The sequence below is a fragment of the Lagopus muta genome, chromosome 1 (assembly GCF_023343835.1).
Source record: "Lagopus muta isolate bLagMut1 chromosome 1, bLagMut1 primary, whole genome shotgun sequence".
Taxonomy (NCBI): Eukaryota; Metazoa; Chordata; class Aves; order Galliformes; family Phasianidae; genus Lagopus; species Lagopus muta.
Window position 1 is genome coordinate 172,160,244 of NC_064433.1, and position 18,039 is coordinate 172,178,282.

The following is an 18,039-nucleotide window of genomic DNA, read 5'->3' on the forward strand; positions in this document are numbered from 1 at the left end:
GCAGCCTCACCAGAGCTGAGTACGGAGGAACGATCACCTCCCTGCTCCTGCTGGCTGCACTGTTTCTGATACAATCCAGAATGCCATTGGCCTTCTTGGCTACCTGGACATACTGCTGGTTCATGTTCAGCCAGCCATCAACTGACATCCCCAGATCCTTTTCCTCCTCACAGTCTTCCAGCCACTCTGCCCCAAGCATTGCCTGGGTTATTGTGAGCAAAGTGTCAGACCCAGTACTTATTCTTCTTGACCTTCAGCCCATTGGCCTCAGCCCATTGATCCAGCCTGTCCAGGCCCCTTTGCAGGGCCTTCCTGATCTCAAGCAGGTTAATGTTTCCTCCCAACTTGGTGTCACCTGCAAACTTACTGAGAGTGCATTCAATCCCATAGTCCAAATCACTGATAAAGTTATTAAACAGGGCTGGCCCCAGTACTGACCCCTGGGGAACACCACTAGTGCCTGGTCACCACCTGGATTTAACTCCATTCACCACCACTGTTTGTGCCTGGCCCTGCAGCCAGTTCCTTAGTCAGTGAAGAATACAGCTTTCCAGGCCATGAGCTGCCAACTTCTCCAGGAGAATACTGTGGGAGATAGTGTCAAAAGCTTTACTAAAGTATACGTAGGCTACATCCACAGCCTTTCCATCATCCACATATGCATTTCTATGATCAGGTAGGTCACCTGATCATAGAAGATTATCCAGATTTACCAATCCTCTGTTTGAGAGAGGAACAGCTGTTAAAAAACACCAGTGAGTCTACTTCTGAGCTTGTGTTAATTTGCCTTGAAAAAGACAAATAGTAGAAATGAGTTATTTTCACATAATACCTCATCTCTGGCTTGCCTTTCCATTCTTGTTTTGCTCTTTTAATAGTTTTTTAAAAATGGGTTTATTGTTCTACATCTTGAAGTCAATATTTCCACACTATTTTTCTGTATTGTACTGTGTTCATCCTGAAATACACAGTTGATAGTTTACCAGAACGCAAATGTGTAGATATAGAAAGGCATGGCTAAGCTTAGTGAAAGAAGAAAAAGTATTTCAATCACAAACTGGAGCTCCAGAACATCAAAGCTTCGGAAAGTTTGGTCAGGTTCACTCATGTATGGCTTGTGTCACAACTAAGTATCTTTTTAAAAAGCCATACATCTGAAAACCAAAAAGTAGAAGGGAAGAAGCAACTGGACAGGAGGAAAACAAAGCTCCACACACAGCCATATTTAGGAAGTGTAAACATCATAGGTTTGGGGAGAAAGGCTTTGTGCTGTAAAAGATTTTTCCTTGAAACTAATTAACTCTATGTTCATATCAGTATTCATTTACCTTTACTTTGGGAAGACTTCTGAGATCCTGTTAGCCCATCTTAGCTGCTTCAGTGTTTGTGAGTTAAGAAGGATCTAGCCTTGCTGTGCTTATGGTTGTGCCTACTAACTTGAGAGGCTGAAGAGACTTTCTCTGATCATTTCTGATGGATAGCATTATTATTGTTGTAAGTGGAAAGGCTGCTAACAGCAGAGTTTATTTACCTGTCTTCTGGGAGGAAGGTGGCACACGGTTGTCCATCTAAAGGCTCTGTAAATATTTAAGCAACACTATAGTGAGGTACGAGGCAAATTCCCTTTGAAATATTTTATCTTCAATATAGAAGGCATACATAAGCCTATTTTGAGAATAAGAGTCCTTTGTATTCTATATGCTTCTTTTTTTCCAAAAGATTATTTATACTGTTCCAATCTGGCTTCCTTCCCCAGCCCCTGTAGGCAAAGCCACCAGTGGTTGTGACCTTTTATACAGAACTTCTTTTGAGAACAGAGGAGCCCCATCAGTGCGGTGAGAGCAAAATGTGGTGTTTGGTCTCTGCAATTCTTCCACAGAATCATTCTTTGTGGATCTAGCCTGTACATCAGAGAGAATTTTATCTAAACCGATTTAACATTAAGGAGGAGGGTTAAAGAGCACTGGTATTTTTATATGTAGAGGTTAGTAATTTATCACTGCAAGTTTTACAATACATTAATTATCAGAACAATTGGGTCTATTGAATGGATCTGAGGCAAAAGCCACATGTTATCAGATTAAATTTAGAGTTGTGTAATTTTCTCATAGCCCTTCCCTTGGAAGCCCTGCTGCTTCCTGTATATGATGAGGTCTGGCAGCGAGGTTAACCCTGACCCCTGAGTGTTCTATATGGACTTGTTCATTTTTGCCACATTCTTTCAGTTTAAATTTAGATTTGCTGGTAGCTATTACGCCTATTGCAACAAGCTTCATGGGCAAAACACTGGAACAAATATATATGCCTTTTATCATAGATGTTTTTGCTCAATAAGATTAGTGAAGAACACTTGAAAGCTGAGAAACAGTGCAGAAGCCTTTGGTCCTAAAAGACGCAAATAGTTGAATGTCTGGAATATATTTACTTCTCAATCTAAGAAATGAACAAATAATTGTATAGGTGATGGACTATTATTGTGTACACAGTTTTTACCTTTGTAAGTTGTTATTGGTAGCAGTGAAATTTCAGCTGTGTATGTGAGCACAAATTCTGGATATAAAAGTGTGTGCAACAAAAACCTTGAGATTGCTGTTCAGAAACAAGTTGTGACTGCAGGAGGATTTTGAGTTAGGCTTATCACTAGAAGTGTCTTGTCAATAGCTGTGAAGCATAACAGCTGCAGTAATAACTGCTTGAAGTTTAAGGAAGTGTGTACCACTTAGTTATGTATTAACACAGAGATTAATACCTCTTTGTTTTATGTTTTTCATCTTTTTTATTGTGTAGAAAACTACATGGAACTTGAGCAATCCACTTGACAGAGCAGTTCACATTCAAGACTCACATGTCATTCTCTGCTTAATATATCATGGGCTTCACAGACAGGGTCACTCTGCCTTGAAAAAAAAAAACATTTAACAAGGGATTCTCTGGTCTTATTTTCTAGTACTGTTCATCTGCCCAGAGTTGTCCAACATGTGACATAGAAAAAAATATTCCCGTAATGCATTTTTGTCTCTAAACTTCGCAGGTTCTTCATGCTCAGTGAGTGACTCCAACAAATAAAGAAGGCCTTGAAAGTGCAGGAAAGAAGTGTTCTCCCCGAGCACGTTTTTAGGGAGAGAAACTGAATAAAAAGGCCCTCCATTATTAGATACTTTCGACTCCCATTTTTTCCCTCCTGACGGGCAAGATACAAAACCTTCCAATGCTCTGACCCCACTGCCTCTGCAGTTGCCATGGACAGGATACTCTGAAATTCTGAGTGTTTCTATCGAGTCCAACCCAGTTCCCGGGGCGAAACACTGAGGGGCTATGTTCCTCCTGAATGGATTAGGCAGAATTTATTCTCTTGTTGGAAGTCCTACTGTGTGAGCTGTATATTTCTGAATGTAAGTAGCATCATGTTTCAACAGGAATTTCAGGCAACCTTTGAAATACGTAGCCAATCAGCGTTTATTCCAAGTGGCACTTTTGTGCTGGATTTCCAATTAGTCAATGGTATTTGTTAAGTAGGCCCGTTTAGCTTTATCTTGAAGGATAATGAAAACCCATCTTTTTCCTCATCCCCTTCATTCGGTAAACACAATATAGAGTCTTACTGAACTAGAAAGGATGGAACTTAATGGAGAAAAATAGGAGAGCTGTAGTACAGGGAAACTCTACAGAACTTGAATTTGTAAGAAATAACTATGGTTTGAGTTCAGTTACTGTAAAAGAAGAAATTTTAAAAATAGATAACTCATTTAGAAGTGTTACAGAGCATTGATGAATGCTGGAAGTATTGGTCCAGTAGATACGTTTGTGAAGGCAGCAGCCAAATGTGCCTCTTAATGAAGCTGTACTGTAACATTTTATCTCATACATGAATTATTGCATGCACTTGGAATCTTCATAATATTCTTAAGCCTTTCTTAGTCTCTCCATGATTTTCCATCTTCGCTTTTTTTTAATGGAAAATTCTAAATAATTGAGGTACTTCTCTAAACCACCGAAATACTGAAATTACAGAGACTGTTTTGCACTTGTGTAAATCTCTCCCACTTTTTAATGAACTGAAAACTAAAAATTCCTAATAGAACTTTCTATGTTTGTCACACACCACATAGGATTTTTGCATAGCTCACTGAAGTCAAAACACATTACATTCATTTTTGTATGTAATTGCTCCCTCAGAATTGTTTACCACTGCTACGAAACTACATTCTTACAGCTTCTTTTGTTAAATTACATTTAAACAGCTTTGAGAACCCGAGCTTCCTATTTATTTTTGACAGATTTTCTACATTCATTTTTGCTGAGTTAGTTTGTGGATGTTTTTTGATCATTCTTTAGTATTGGAAAGATCAGTTCTTGAGGAAGCCTAACCAGAGGAAAATGTAGAATCTTAACTTGTTTAGAAATGAGTACTGTAGAGATACAACAACACATTTCCCATATAAGTTCACTTCACTCAGAAAGGATTCCACATGCTGAGTGTCTTTCGATACTCATTTTCTGTAGAACACCCTGTGTTTTACTTCAAGATATTTGGGAAGACACTGAGAAGTAATCATTTAATCTGTTTAAATAATTGTAATAGCTACAGACTTGAAATAGAGGTTAACACTTTTAACAGCATTTCAGGAAGAATATTCAGTTAGAGCTCATTAAAAAAAAAATCATAAATATTTGTAAAATTAACAGTAGAGTACTCAATTTTCTGTCTTTCAAAGGAATGTCTGCTAAAAGAATATCAGCCTCACTGAAGGGAACATGCTTCTGTAGGTCATGTGGGACAAGGTGTCTGAAGGACTGGGGGCTTATGCATAGTTATAGTGGTGTGGATGTGCAATTCTATTAGAAATTAGGTATGTCAGTGTAGTATTGAAATGAGCCTCATGGATTCTGTTTGTAACACTTTGTTCTCTGATGGTGAGCAAATTACAATTTTGTTTGGGTTCTACTTGCTCAGTCTTCATGAGGGAACAAATCTCCACAAAGTTTTGTCAGGTGAGAAGAAAAACAATATGATTCTAGCTCTTCCGAGTATTGTGGACTGTTCTTCTGCTGCTTTTAGGATTTTGTCAGATTGGTAATGTAATGTTATTGTTTGTATGCTCAGACCATTAGAATTGGCTGTTACAATAGGATCTTCCGTGCAAAAATATGTGACGTTTATGAAAGTAAGGGGGATGAAAGAACTAAAGAAGCTTCTGAACAGAGACTAATGAGTGGCCCTGCAGCTGCCCATGGTGACAGGGAGGTCATTGTGGCTACTTTTCTTTAGGAGTGTCTTCAGTGAGGAAAATGAGGCATAATGCAGCAGCATGCACTGGAATTGCTATGAGAATCGTAGAATCATTAAGATTGGAAAAGACCACTGAGATCATCTGGTCCAACTGTCAGCCCATCACCACCATGCCCACTAAACCATGTCCCCAAGAAGGTGCTCTGGGAATATGTAAAAGAGAAAATGCTCAGTGGGAGTCACTAGATGGGACTTTGAGGCAACTAAGGTAAATAGAAGTATTTTTGACAGCTGCACTGCGGTCGTTTAAAGTTTCCTTTACATGGTGAAGCAGTTTAGGCAAAAAGAAAATGTATGCATGAAAACACAAAATGATTGGCAAGGGGCAATGGGCAGAAGCTGGAGCACAGTAAGTTCCACACAAAGACAAAGAGGAACTTCTTTACCATGAGAGTGACGGAGCCCTGGAGCAGGCTGCCCAGTGAAGTTGTGTTGTATCTTTCTCTGGAGATATTCAAGACCCATCTAGATGCCTACGTGTGTGACCTGCTGTAGGGAACCTGCACTAGCAGGGGGTCGGACTTGATCTACAGAGGCCCCTTCCAACCTCTAAAATTCTGTGATTCTGTGTGATCCTGTGAAAACATTTTGACCATGCAGGCAGATTTTCTTAATGGATAGGCAGAAGAAAGCTACAAGACTTAGTCTGGATTCATAGGAAGGAATAAAATACTGTGTGCATGATAACTTTCAGTCTTCTGATCCTTCAGATCCTTACTGATAGTATGCAATCAGTGTAGATGCTAAAATAGAAACAGCCTAAGAAGACATTAAAGTTATTTTGGTTCTTGGTCTTGGTCACGCTTAGTTTGAGCTGGCAGTAATTCACTCAAGATGAAGTGTTAGAAAGCCATTCAGATGTGCAGAGGTGGAGTGTGATCACTTGAGTATGTTTCAACAGAAGAGGAGAGGTAATTGAAGCTTTCTAAACGGAGAAAGTTACCCATAGACAGAGAAACACTGGTTAGCTTTCTTCCAGACAGAAAAATGAGTCTTCAAGCCACAAAAAGCTTGAATGCATTAACATTTAATGTATATTTAATTTCTTTTAGACCCAATCAGAAAGAAGATCGGAATGGTCAGACTCTATGTCATGTCTTATGAAGAAACTGGAACAGCTGAATTTAGATATTGAAGAAGCTCTGAGTGCTAGCTCGTCTCCCTCCAGTACTCCTTCTACCACAAGGAACAAACAACTGGTAGGAATGTGTGCCATATGACACATTTTCTAATATTAGCTATCAGATGTTGGTCAAATAATAGTTTTCAGATCTCCTTGTGTTTCTGGATTAGTTGAGGAGGATTGTTTCAAGGATGAAGTAAGTTACCGTTTTGATTCAATAACAAAACATTTTGAGATGCTTGGACAACTACAGATCAGATAAACACGAGTGTCACAGGAATTGATTTGCAGGTTTTATGTCATGGCCTAAAATATTCAGAGCTACTTTTTAGGGGGGAATGTGGCTCTTGATTGCATTTGACACAGTTTCTCAAGGTAGAATATTGTGAAATTGAAAGTTCAATATTAGTGTATTCACACATGTCATACTTATATCAAGACACAAAAGCAAGGAAGACACTATATATCTTCATTAAGAGTTAAATTAGTACTTTTCGTATTTCTTTCAGAGATGCATTCCTGTATTTAAGGATGCTTTATGGTGGCAATTTTTGTCAATTAAGGCAAACTGTTACTAAAGCTTTTAATTTGAAGGCAAATGGGATTAAGAAGGAATAATACAATTTTAGCATTTTTTTAACAAGTGAGATGCTTTTTTTATAGAAGTGAGTAACTGGAGAAGGAACAGTGTGAGAAGTAGGAGTGTTTGTTCTCTACTTTAGGCTGTGATTAAAATCAGTTCTTAAGATAGAGTTGTTTGGATTTGCAGCTCCACATGTTAGTGCTGGCATGAAATTCCTGGAAATTGTGCTTGTTTGAATGCTTTTCCCATCACTGCTGCTACATTTTGTAAAAATAAATTCCTTAAGTAAACATCTGTGCAGGTTACGGTGTCCCTCAAGCTGGGGAGTTCAGAATCCTGCATCTTTCAGTGTTGTATTTTGCAGTATGCTTTTCCATATTCTGCAGTGACAGTGTTAGAAAATTGTCATGCTTGTCCCTCATTTCTTTCTTTCTGTACATTAGCAAGTCAGAACCAGCTTTTTCCAGCTAAATTTGTTTCATCACTCCTTTATCTCCGCTTGCCCATCTGTTAATGGACAGTATTCTGTGTTCTTGTAGGAAGCTGCTCAGTGGCTTTTGTCAGAATGCCATGGCAATGTATTCTGCTTTTCTGCCTGAAAGAGAGACCCAAGCCATCAGAATTCATGTACTTCCCTTTGTTACCCAGTCAGATTTTGTTAACTGGTGATTCAGGCACCATTTTATGATTTTATGACTGTGCCTATTCTCCTAAGGGATAAGCCAGTTTGGTTAGACAAAGGTGTTTGTAATCAAATAATTTCTCAGGAAGTGAATTATCTGCCCTAATTTAAACATCTAAGAGTTAGTTGCCTTTAAATGAGTTGACCTTAATGCCATTGTGGCCAGTAAGATAAATGGTACCCTGGCATGGCCAGCAGCTTGTGGGAGATTGTCTGATCTGGTGAAGCCATATGTGAAGTATTGTGTCCAGTTCTGGATCCTCAGTTCAAGAAAGACAGGGAACTTCTAGGCATAGTCCAGTGGTGGGTTACAAAGGTGGTTGGGATCTTGCAGCATCTCCCTTGTGAGGAAAGGCTGAGAGACCTGTGGCTGTTCAACGTGGAGCAGAGTGAGATGGGGTCTTATCAAGGCATACTTAGAAACATTTCATGGGCAAGAGTCAAGAGAATAGGGCCATGCTCTTTTTGGTGGTGCCCAATGACTGGACAAGGGGCAATGAGCATGAACTAGAACATATGGAATTCCATGTAAACATGAGAAAAAAATTATGTACTGTGAAAGTGGCAGAGCACTGAAACAAGCTGCTAAGAGAGGTGGTGGAGTCTTCTCCTGCAATATTCAAAACCCACCTGAACGCTCTTCTGTTTAATGTAGGGAACCTGCTTTGAAGACAGACTAGATGACCTACAGAGGTCCATTTCAATCCTTACAATTCTGTGATACCCATGTAGTCAAATAAGAGAAATACATCCTCCTAAACCTCTCCATGAATTTAATATGAAGAAATTGAATTTGGGAAATCTCAAAACAACAGTTGCAGCAAGGAAAAAAGAAAACAAACAGAGATTTTGTACAGCTACGTGACTAACTTTTGTCAGTCCATCCCTCTTGGTCCATATTTCTTTATATAACTTACAATTTTTTCCATTGGATGTTTTACTCCTTTCATTTATAATGAAACTTCAGTAGGAAGAAGGTCTATTTCAAACATATGTTTACTAGCACAGGTTTTTATCCTATTTTCACTACATGAAGTAGGAATTGAAATGAGGAACAATGATTAAAAAGGGATCTGAGGAGGAATATTCACAAATGCAAGACCAACTGGTAGATCCAAGTTCTCAGAAGTATGTGACTACTGCATGAGTTTTGCCACATTGTTGCTCCCAAAATTGGTCTCTTTGGTGTGGGCAGTTTTAAATAGATGACTGTATTTGTTTGGTATGGCAAACGTTATATCTGAGGTATACATTCATAATTTAATCACTGGGTTCATGTAGTGAGTCAGTATATTTTCACCCTGTTCATGACAGCCTGTCCAGTGCCTCAGCACCCTCTGAGTAAATTATCTCCTCCTGATGTCTAAACTACATCTCCCTTTTTCTTAGTTTAAATCATTCCCCTTTGTCTGAGTCAGTCTCCCTTCTGTTTATAAGGGCTCCCTTCAAGCCCTGGAAGGCCCCAGTGAGGTCTCTCCAGGGCCTTCTCTTCTCCAAACTGAACAAGCTCAACTCCCTCAACTTTTCTTCACAGTAGAAGTGCTCCAGCCCTCTGATGATCCTCTTTGCCCTTCTCTGAATCCTCTCCAAAAGTTTTGCATCATTCCTATTCTGCGGCCCGCACACCCGGATGCAGAACTCCAGATGGGGCCTCATGAGACAGAACAGATGAGGACAATCCTCTCCCTCTCCCTGCTGGACACCCCTCTTTTGATGCAGCCCAGGATACTGTTGGCCTTCTGGGCTGCAAGAGCACACTGCTGGCTCATGTCCAGCTTCTTGTCCATCAGGACTCCCAAGTCCTTCTCCACAGAGTTGCTCTCAAGGAGTCCTTCTTCCAGTCTTCGACCCAAGTGCAACACCATGCATTTGACCTTGTAGAATCTCATTATATTCACATGGGCTCAGTTTTCAGGTCTGCCCAAGTCCCTCATGATGACATCCCTTCCTTCTGTTTTTTTAAGCTGCACCACTCAGCTTAGCGTCATCTGCAAATTTGAGGGTCCCACTGTCTGTGTCACTGACAGTGATGTTGATGGGAACTGGTCCCACTTGTGACCAACCTCTAGCAATGATTAAACACAGAGCCATTGAACCACTCAGCCAGCCTTATGCACTGAGTACTTCACCCTTAAAATCTGTATCTTTCCGATTTAGAGAAAAGAATGTGGTATGGGACCATATCAAAAGCTTTATCAGCAGAGGGAAAACAGCCTTACTGTAAGCAACGGTTCACTTATTTGATATATTTCTTTCATTTACATTTGATGTCTAACACTCATTTTCACTACAGAAAAACAACAACAACAACAAAAAACCAGTGGATTTGAAGAAGTAAAATAACATTTTTTCGTTTTAGTCATTCATCATTCATGGAGAGTGACACGGAAATTCTGTTTGATTGCAGTTACCCTGTCTAATGTTAGAGAGCTGACTCTTGCTGAACAAAACTTAACTTATACATTCTCTCAATTATTTTGTAATAATATATTACCTACAAACATTTTTGGACCGCATACTGAATCTTTTGTCAGCTTTGCAAAGCCTTCTCATTTTAAAGTCTGCAGAATAGTCTAGCTGGGAACTATGCAGTTATAGACCAGCAGCAAATTTGTCCTCTTGTCAGCAAATGGGCTGGCTTTGACTGCAAATTACTGCCTAGGGCTGCTCTGTAGTGTACCCATGATCCTGATTCTCTGATTGATCCCAACACAAATCCTGCTGGATTGCAGTTTGGCTTGCTCCTTGTTCACACACCTCATTGGTTTTTTTTAGACAAATTAGTATACGTGGGGGAATGCTGTGCAAGTTCTCTTGTTTGTATTGGATTTAGTGTGACCAGGTACACATGGGTCCTATATATTTTATTTTTTTCTTAAGTCCCATTTTAGATCATTTATCTTTTAAAAATTTGTATGGAAGTAAAGCTAGTAAGTAAAACCTCCTGGGCCCTGGGGGACAAGGAAAAGAGGATTTAAAGGTTCAGAGTATGTAAGTTCAGGAACTTCAATTAAGTTAAATAAAAGAACGTAGAATCATGAATTTCAGTCAAATGACAGTTGTAAATAAATAAGATCATATATTGTCTAATGCAGAGATTATTCAGTTCCTTGATAATTCAGGAAGATTCATTCTCCAGTTTTATCTCCTGCTGTTAAGGAAGTCTCTTTACCCCAAGATGTAAAAATGATGCAGTGTGCATTTTTAAGAAAAAAGAGGTAAAAAGTCTACTTCACATCACAAGGGAAAAAAAAATGTTTTAAAAAGATAAAATTCCAATATTTTTATCTTGCAGTTCACATTTCAAATATTTATGACTTGCATTTATTTACAGGGTTTTTAAAATTCTCTTACAGTGCCCTGTTCAAGTGGAGACAAGCTCTTACAGAGATCATCAAGGAAAAGGATTGTGGAAGCACAGAAGTGCAGACTACCAGGATTTAGACTGCTTACCTTACCCAGTATCAACTGGAGCACGGCCTAAACCTTTTGTAAGTAGCTGCTGAACACTCTCTGACTCTGAGATATTAAAAGCTGCTCCGAAAGTAATGCCTTCTATTCATTTCTGTGGAAACTACAGCAGATACAGTGAGCACAATCACACTATTTGATAGAGCAAATTCTCAGCTACAAAACACTGTTTTTCAACATAGTCAACATTAGCTTTGCATTTTCATCAGCAATGAACAAGAGCCCGTGTGTTGCACTTGTAAGAATCTACACAAGCAGAGGTGACCCACTGTTGTCACCACTGCTGAAATGCACCATTCACTTCCTCACTGTGCACATGTCCACTGTTTGATCTCCATAAATGTTCAGCAAGCATCAGTGGACATCAGTGTGTGTCATTTTTTCTGGATGGAGGAATTCAGCGACACTCCTTTGCTTCATCCACACTTCTGTGTCAGACGCCATTCTGTCAGACTGCCCATCTGCTGCCATCTGTCACACGTCAATAACAAGTAATGGAATACTGGTGGGAAGGTTCATTCCCTACTGCCCTACCACCATCATCTGCCTCTCATGTCGTGGACCAACATAATTAAGCAGGAGGCATTACTTTCAGAACAGTCTTGACTGGAGGAGTCCAGTATGCATAATGAGCACAGATAAAAGTTAATTCAGTATTTGGTTTCCAGGGCCGTGGGATTCATCTTACCTGATGCTGGACAACTATAATGTAGAGTTCTACATCTGAACCATTTACTTGAACGGCCATTATAATCAGGGGAAACAGGCTTTTCTGACAAGTAAATGGTTTTATCTGGAGGTTACATGTGATGGATTCTAGACATCAATGCCACTATTGCATCTTCTTTGCTGATTTTAGCATTACTCTATTGTGATTTTTTATGTGGATGTACCACCCTAGTCCAGAGTTCTGAGTTCTTGGTGAGTGAAAGTGTTCAATTCTGGTGGTTTACTTAAGCCATATTTCTAAACAAGAATAGCAGTATTTATTTTGTTTCTTTTGAGGTTGACGCTGTAATCTGCACTTAGTCTGTTAAATCCATTAGAGGCATTTCCCAAACGGTTTTATTCACTTCATCAGTAGCTAAACGTTGTTCTATTTCCGCATGTGAAAGTAAGCAATTATAGGATCTGTGCCTTAGATCCAAAATGCAAATATTTTTTCCACTCATCTGTGAATTATTTGAGTGTCAGCGGTATCCATTAACTTCACACACCATAAAAATGCCTGCATTTCATTGAGTAAAAGGTAGTTTTGGTACAGTGTCTTTTCTTTGATGGGGCCAACACTGGATCTTCAAGAAAGCAGTGTCAGAACAGAGCAAGCAGGTAGCATGCCATCTCAGCTTCCTGCAAGGTGTTTATTGTGCAGACCCTTTGGAGTCAGATGTTATATTATGCTTTGTAATTAATAGCACCCCAGAGTAGATTTTTTTGCCATTACTTGTATTTTATTCCTTTGAAATACGGAGCATTTTGTAGCAATAAGTTCTAAAGTTTAACTGTGGAAAATGTGGGGGGAGAAAAACAGCTGGTTTTTTTCCTGACTTTGCTACTGTATCATTAATTTGGTCTTTATTCTTGTACTGTGAAAAACTGAGTCCTAGGAATCGTGCAAGTAGTAGTTAGTGTGGGACTGCATGTCTTTGACAGTGAATTTTATCTGTTTTTCTTATTCAGTTTCATAAGGCTCTTCTGCAGCAGGTGACAGCCAATTTTTGTTTTGATTAACATCTGTAATTCAGTATCATCAGAAAATATCCGTTTTTATTCTTCCATTTTCCTGATTGTTTATGTGTATTGGACAGACATTTGTTAAACTGCCAGGTAATAGCAGCCACTGTAAAGGAAAGCAACCGATTATTAACTTATAAAAAGAAAAAGAAAACTAAGAGTTCATTTATCAAAGCAAAGATGCTTGTATTTCCTGGTATCTTTCTTCGTTTTCCTCCCTGACAGCAGAATAAGCCTGTGATAAATCACTTCCTCAGAAAGGAAAGTGGAAGTGAAATTTCTAAAATGGAAGCTCACTGTATCAACCAGATCACCTGTATCTACGTGATCACTGGAAGAACATGTCTAGATTACTGGGCTGTGACCTCCAAAAGTCATACTAACAGTTTCCCATTAGGCTGTGTTACTATGTGTGTGTTTATTCTGCCCTTAAGCATATTTTCTGGCATTTTTCTGCCATTGATATCAGTCCTACTTGCATTGCTTCCACAAACAGCTTCACAAACACTGTCAAATATTGGTATGTGTGTGCTACCCTCCGTTCCTCTGGTCTTGAAGCCAGTAGCATTTAGCAGTAATTACTCATTGAATTATAGCTCAGCAGTTCTCTTTCTCTTGATAATGTTCTTGCTTCAAGTTATCTTCTCATTTTCGATTAAAGCAAAATCTACTATATTAGAGACTTCTTTAGAACTGTCATATTGTTCACCTGCTAAAAAATGACAGACATGTCACCATGCAAATAATGTATTTAATTAAATGAGCCTTCATTCCAGTGCATTGGAAAATTTGAAGGTGGGGTCCTCTTGCTTCTTAATCAAAAATATTATTGTCTTCCCTCTAGCCATTTCCTCTCCTTACAAAATAAATTTGCTGTTTTCCATTTCGGCAAAAGCATAAACATTTGTACTAGTTCTAGTTGGAATATATAGTAGCATTTAGTAAAGAGAAAGGAATTTGTCAGCTTTGTTTGTGCTTCACCTGGGTGGAATGTTTAGGCATGTACAAGTATCATTGCTTAACTGCCCTCCCACCAATACTGTGTAAATATTTTTGAAGTGGTATTACAGTAATACTGTTGTTTGGCTAGAAGTGTGTGGGACACAAATCTTTATCTGCACAATCCATATATTTTATCAGACAAATTTGTGATGCTATGGTAACAGCAATGTAATGCAAAAAGTACTACTGTTGCTTAGGGTGCTGTCTCATCTAGAAACTTACCAAAAGCACAGCCATTCTTTAGAAGCTAATGATCTGTTTTTAGCATTGGACAGTGCTTTAAATTAGAGATAAACATTGAAAATTAATGTTTGCAGATTCCATTCAAGAGAGCAGATCATTTCACTTCTTCCTTCCAAGTGCTGCTTTTGGTGTATGTAGTGTATTTCAGGCAGATACAAATAATGCCATGTCTAGATCCAGACATTCTTTCGTACTCCTCTGTCATAGCTCTCTAATAACTGAGCTTCCACCATTTTTCCTTTAAGACTTCTCTATATTTTCAAAAAAGGACACATCAAAATCACTTTTGTTATGATGAAGAGAATGGAAAAAAGGCATATTTCCTTTTGCATTGCCCTGAGATTGCTTACATTTAACCCACAGATCCAAGTGTTATAATGCATAACTTGAGAATAACACAGAGATAAATGGGACTGGTTGTGTTTTGGTGAGCTGGATTTTCTTCTCTTTCAGTCTTTTATGAGTTTGGAAGTCAAAAAGAGCTTATCTGTCTCATCTCCCCAGGAACTACACAGAAGCTCTTACACCCAGGCACTTAGAAAACCAAATATTCTACAGTTTATTGTGATTAGCAAATATAGCCAAGGAGATCAGTGTTAGAAATAGCAGGGATGTAGAAATTTAGGAATAATAGGTGCGAAATTATGCTGGACACAGTTCAATTCTCATTAGAAGACCTAGCTGCACACTTTCATGGTTTCTAACTGTGCTGGCAGCTTAAAATTAAACAGTGAAAATGAAATTAAAACCTTCTATACTGGTAACAAGGTGGGCTTTTGCCTTTATCAGAGGTAAGTCTGCATTTATGCCTCCTTCTTAAGTACAGTTGATGAGCAGTTTTGATTTCTTAAGCTTTAGTTCTACAATTTGGTTGATTAATTAGAGTACTAAAACTAAATGTTTTACAGCTTTTAGTCTTGTTTTAATCTGGCTTCTCGGTTTGTTTCACTGTTCAGCTGCATAAATGTGCATGCCAGAGAGGGGAGAAATGTGCAAGAGGGGGGAAAAAAGGATGGAAATAATATGGTGAGTTGGTTCTTTCAGTATCAGTGCCAGCTTAGCATAGCTTAAACTGTGGAACTTAACTGTGCTAAGCCACTTGATTCAGGAAATGGGATACAAAACAGTGCCTTGTAACCTACATGACTGAGAGGTGTTTGTGATTATTTTAAGAAAATGTTATTCTTTTTTTGCTGAGAAATATTGGTTGATGCTATAAGCAGTGTTTCAGAGTTCAGGTCAGAGGTTCCAGAGATGTCTGATATCTTCTGACATTGTTTAGAAATATAAAACTAATAATACTATAATCTATGACTAGAGTAGTTATTATCTCTCTGTAGACAATCTGTTGCCTGCCTGCCCTCTGACACTGTCTGAGGCCAGAAAAATCCAAAAGTAAAAAACAGCCAAAGGAAAATCAAAGTCATTGTGTTTCCCATCTACTACTTGTTCCATATTGCTGCCCCCCCGACCAGCAGGGATCAGAGTTTATTCCATTACTGAGTGTGTGAAAAGCTTTTTATGGGGTAGCTGCCACATCCAATGCAGACGTGAAGTCACAGTGTGACAACCCACAACAGCTTGTACTTCTTCTGGGCACACCTTTGGAATTGTAGAATCTTTGCATATTTAGCAACCTTAGGCTGATCTTCCACTCCTCTGTGAAATACGTAAGCAGGATCTTCATGTTACATCCAAGATGAAGCAGTAAGTGTGTATCCTGATTCTAAGATAAGTTTCATGCTGCCTTTGTTTTGGATATGGTCATCAATTTATCAGTTCACTACACAGTTTTCAGCAGCAGTTACGCCCATTACCTAGTAGGATGTGTTTCCCCAAATGATCAGATAGATTGTGCTTCATCCAGACCTTGCTCCACATTTGAAAAGTCAATAGTAAAGCCCTGAGAAGTCTTGTGTGACCTTTGAGTACTCTTAATCTTACTTCAGAGAGCAATGACCAGTGTTGGGCTACTTTGTGCAATCCATGAAGTGCAAGAAGATGAGATAAGAAGCCTAGACCAGAGTGACAGACAGGTCTGGTGCTCCATTTTCTCAAAGAAATTGTATGCTTGAAGACACAATTACTTGGCTTTTCTGGAGCTGGAGATTGCTGTCTATACTTAAGTGAAATGTGCTTGTACAAGTAGCATAGTTTCTGCAGGTAGGAGATGCAAAGTTCTTCATAGAAATCAGGTTCACACTGACTCTGAAAATCATACTGGTTGTTAGCAGCACGATCCACAACAGGATCTAGACACAATTCCAGACCTGTGTTTTTGCTACCAGGCCTTCCTTCCAGATAAAGGACATTTAATCTAATTGTTTTCACTCTTGCAAAAACAAATTTCAAACTGTGTGCCATTTAGTCATGTGAATTGCTTTTTGATGTCATCTTGATATTGATATTAATGAGCAAATTAGCTACCTAGTATAGAAGCAAGTAGCCTGAGCCACCACCTTTGCAGAATTTTCTTCTTGCTTTTGGTCTATAATATTACAGAGGCACAGTGAAATAGTCAGGTGAATGGACTGCTCAGGTTCCATATGTGCCCCATTAAGCATGGCCATGCTTGTGTAGTCACCCCAGTAGGGTGACTGTTTGCTTTCTTCCCCTGCTCTGCCCATGCAGTGGAGAGATGGCAGCTATGGCCAAGGAGCACCCTGGGCCTGCAGGTGTTGCTGACGTGAAGTGCTCACGGAAATGCTCCTTCGCTGCTTCAAGGTGAGCTAGTTCCTTGACACTAGAGGAATTCACTGTCTTTGGAAAAGCCTCTTCCAGCTCCAGGAAAAAACAAGGAGGCCAATAGGGAATGAAAAGTAGGCAGCTTCCTTCCTTCCTCTCCATTCTGATACAATAAATAATACTCCAGGCTCATCCACTTTCTCATCCACTTTGTTTCCAATACGCCTGACAATGCTTTGGCCAAAGCCTGCTCTCAGCAAGGGGTGTTAGCATAACTAAGAGCACATAAGAGCCCTTCTCTTTTCCTTTTCGTCTTTTTCTCTGCTCCCACCAGCCTCTGGCTCACTCTTTCCATTATCCAGCCAACACCATGGTCCTGCGTCATACTGAGGTCAGGAGCAGCTGTGAGTGAAGAGAGGTGGATTATGGTATAGACTTCAGCTTTGCTCAGTGTGTTTCATGAGTGAATAAGCCTCCAAAATCTCAAGTACTGTGTCCAGTTTTGGGCCCTTCACTGCAAGAAAGACATTGAAGACTTGGAGCGTTGCCTGTTGCCCAAAGAGGGGCAACAAAGCTGGTGAGGGGTCTGGAGCACAGGGCTTATGAGGAGCGGCTGAAGGAGCTGGGAATGTTCAGCCTGGAGAAGAGGAGGCTCAGGGGAGACCTCACTGCTCTCTATAACTTCCTGAAGGGAGGTTGTACTGAGCTGGGGGTCGGCCTCTTCTCTCCTGTAAGTGGTGGAGTCACCGACCGTGGAGGTGTTCAAGGAATGTTTGGATGTTGTGTTGAGGGACATGGTTTAGTGAGAGCTATTGGTGATGTGTGGATGGTTGGACTGGGTGATCTTGAAGGTCTTTTCCAACCTTGGTGTTTCTGTGATTTCTGTGATTCCATGAAAATCTTCTGCAAGGAAATTAGGAGATGGGAGTTTCATCTGATAGATCTTCTAGGCAGAGCTAAATTCCATGCCCAAATCTTCTGTCTGGTCATCTTTGCAGAGCAGGGAAGCCTCCACCTGCATAGAATCAGGCTTCATGAATCCAGTAGATACTGACAGTCCACAGGAGCAAGCAGTACATCGTCCATCTGGACAAACAGCACCTGAGTAGCACCTGCAGGACTGATGCCAAAGTTTGTCTCAGGAGCTCAGTTCTGAGGGTGGCAGAACCCGGCCCTGGACACAGGAGGGATGTGGAACAGTGTAGGATTACTGTGTGTGTCAGCAC

General features: G+C 39.7%; 1 protein-coding gene across 3 annotated transcripts in view; it reads left to right on the top strand.

Annotated features, from left to right (window-relative positions):
* The window catches only part of STARD13 (StAR related lipid transfer domain containing 13), a 308,068-nt gene that overhangs the window by 71,721 nt on the left and 218,308 nt on the right, over nt 1-18,039 (top strand). For all 3 annotated transcript variants that reach the window (XM_048933947.1, XM_048933948.1, XM_048933949.1), the window contains exons 3-4: nt 6,343-6,489; nt 11,035-11,169. In XM_048933947.1, the coding sequence (XP_048789904.1) occupies nt 6,343-6,489; nt 11,035-11,169 (282 nt within the window). The remainder of the gene's footprint in view (nt 1-6,342; nt 6,490-11,034; nt 11,170-18,039) is intronic.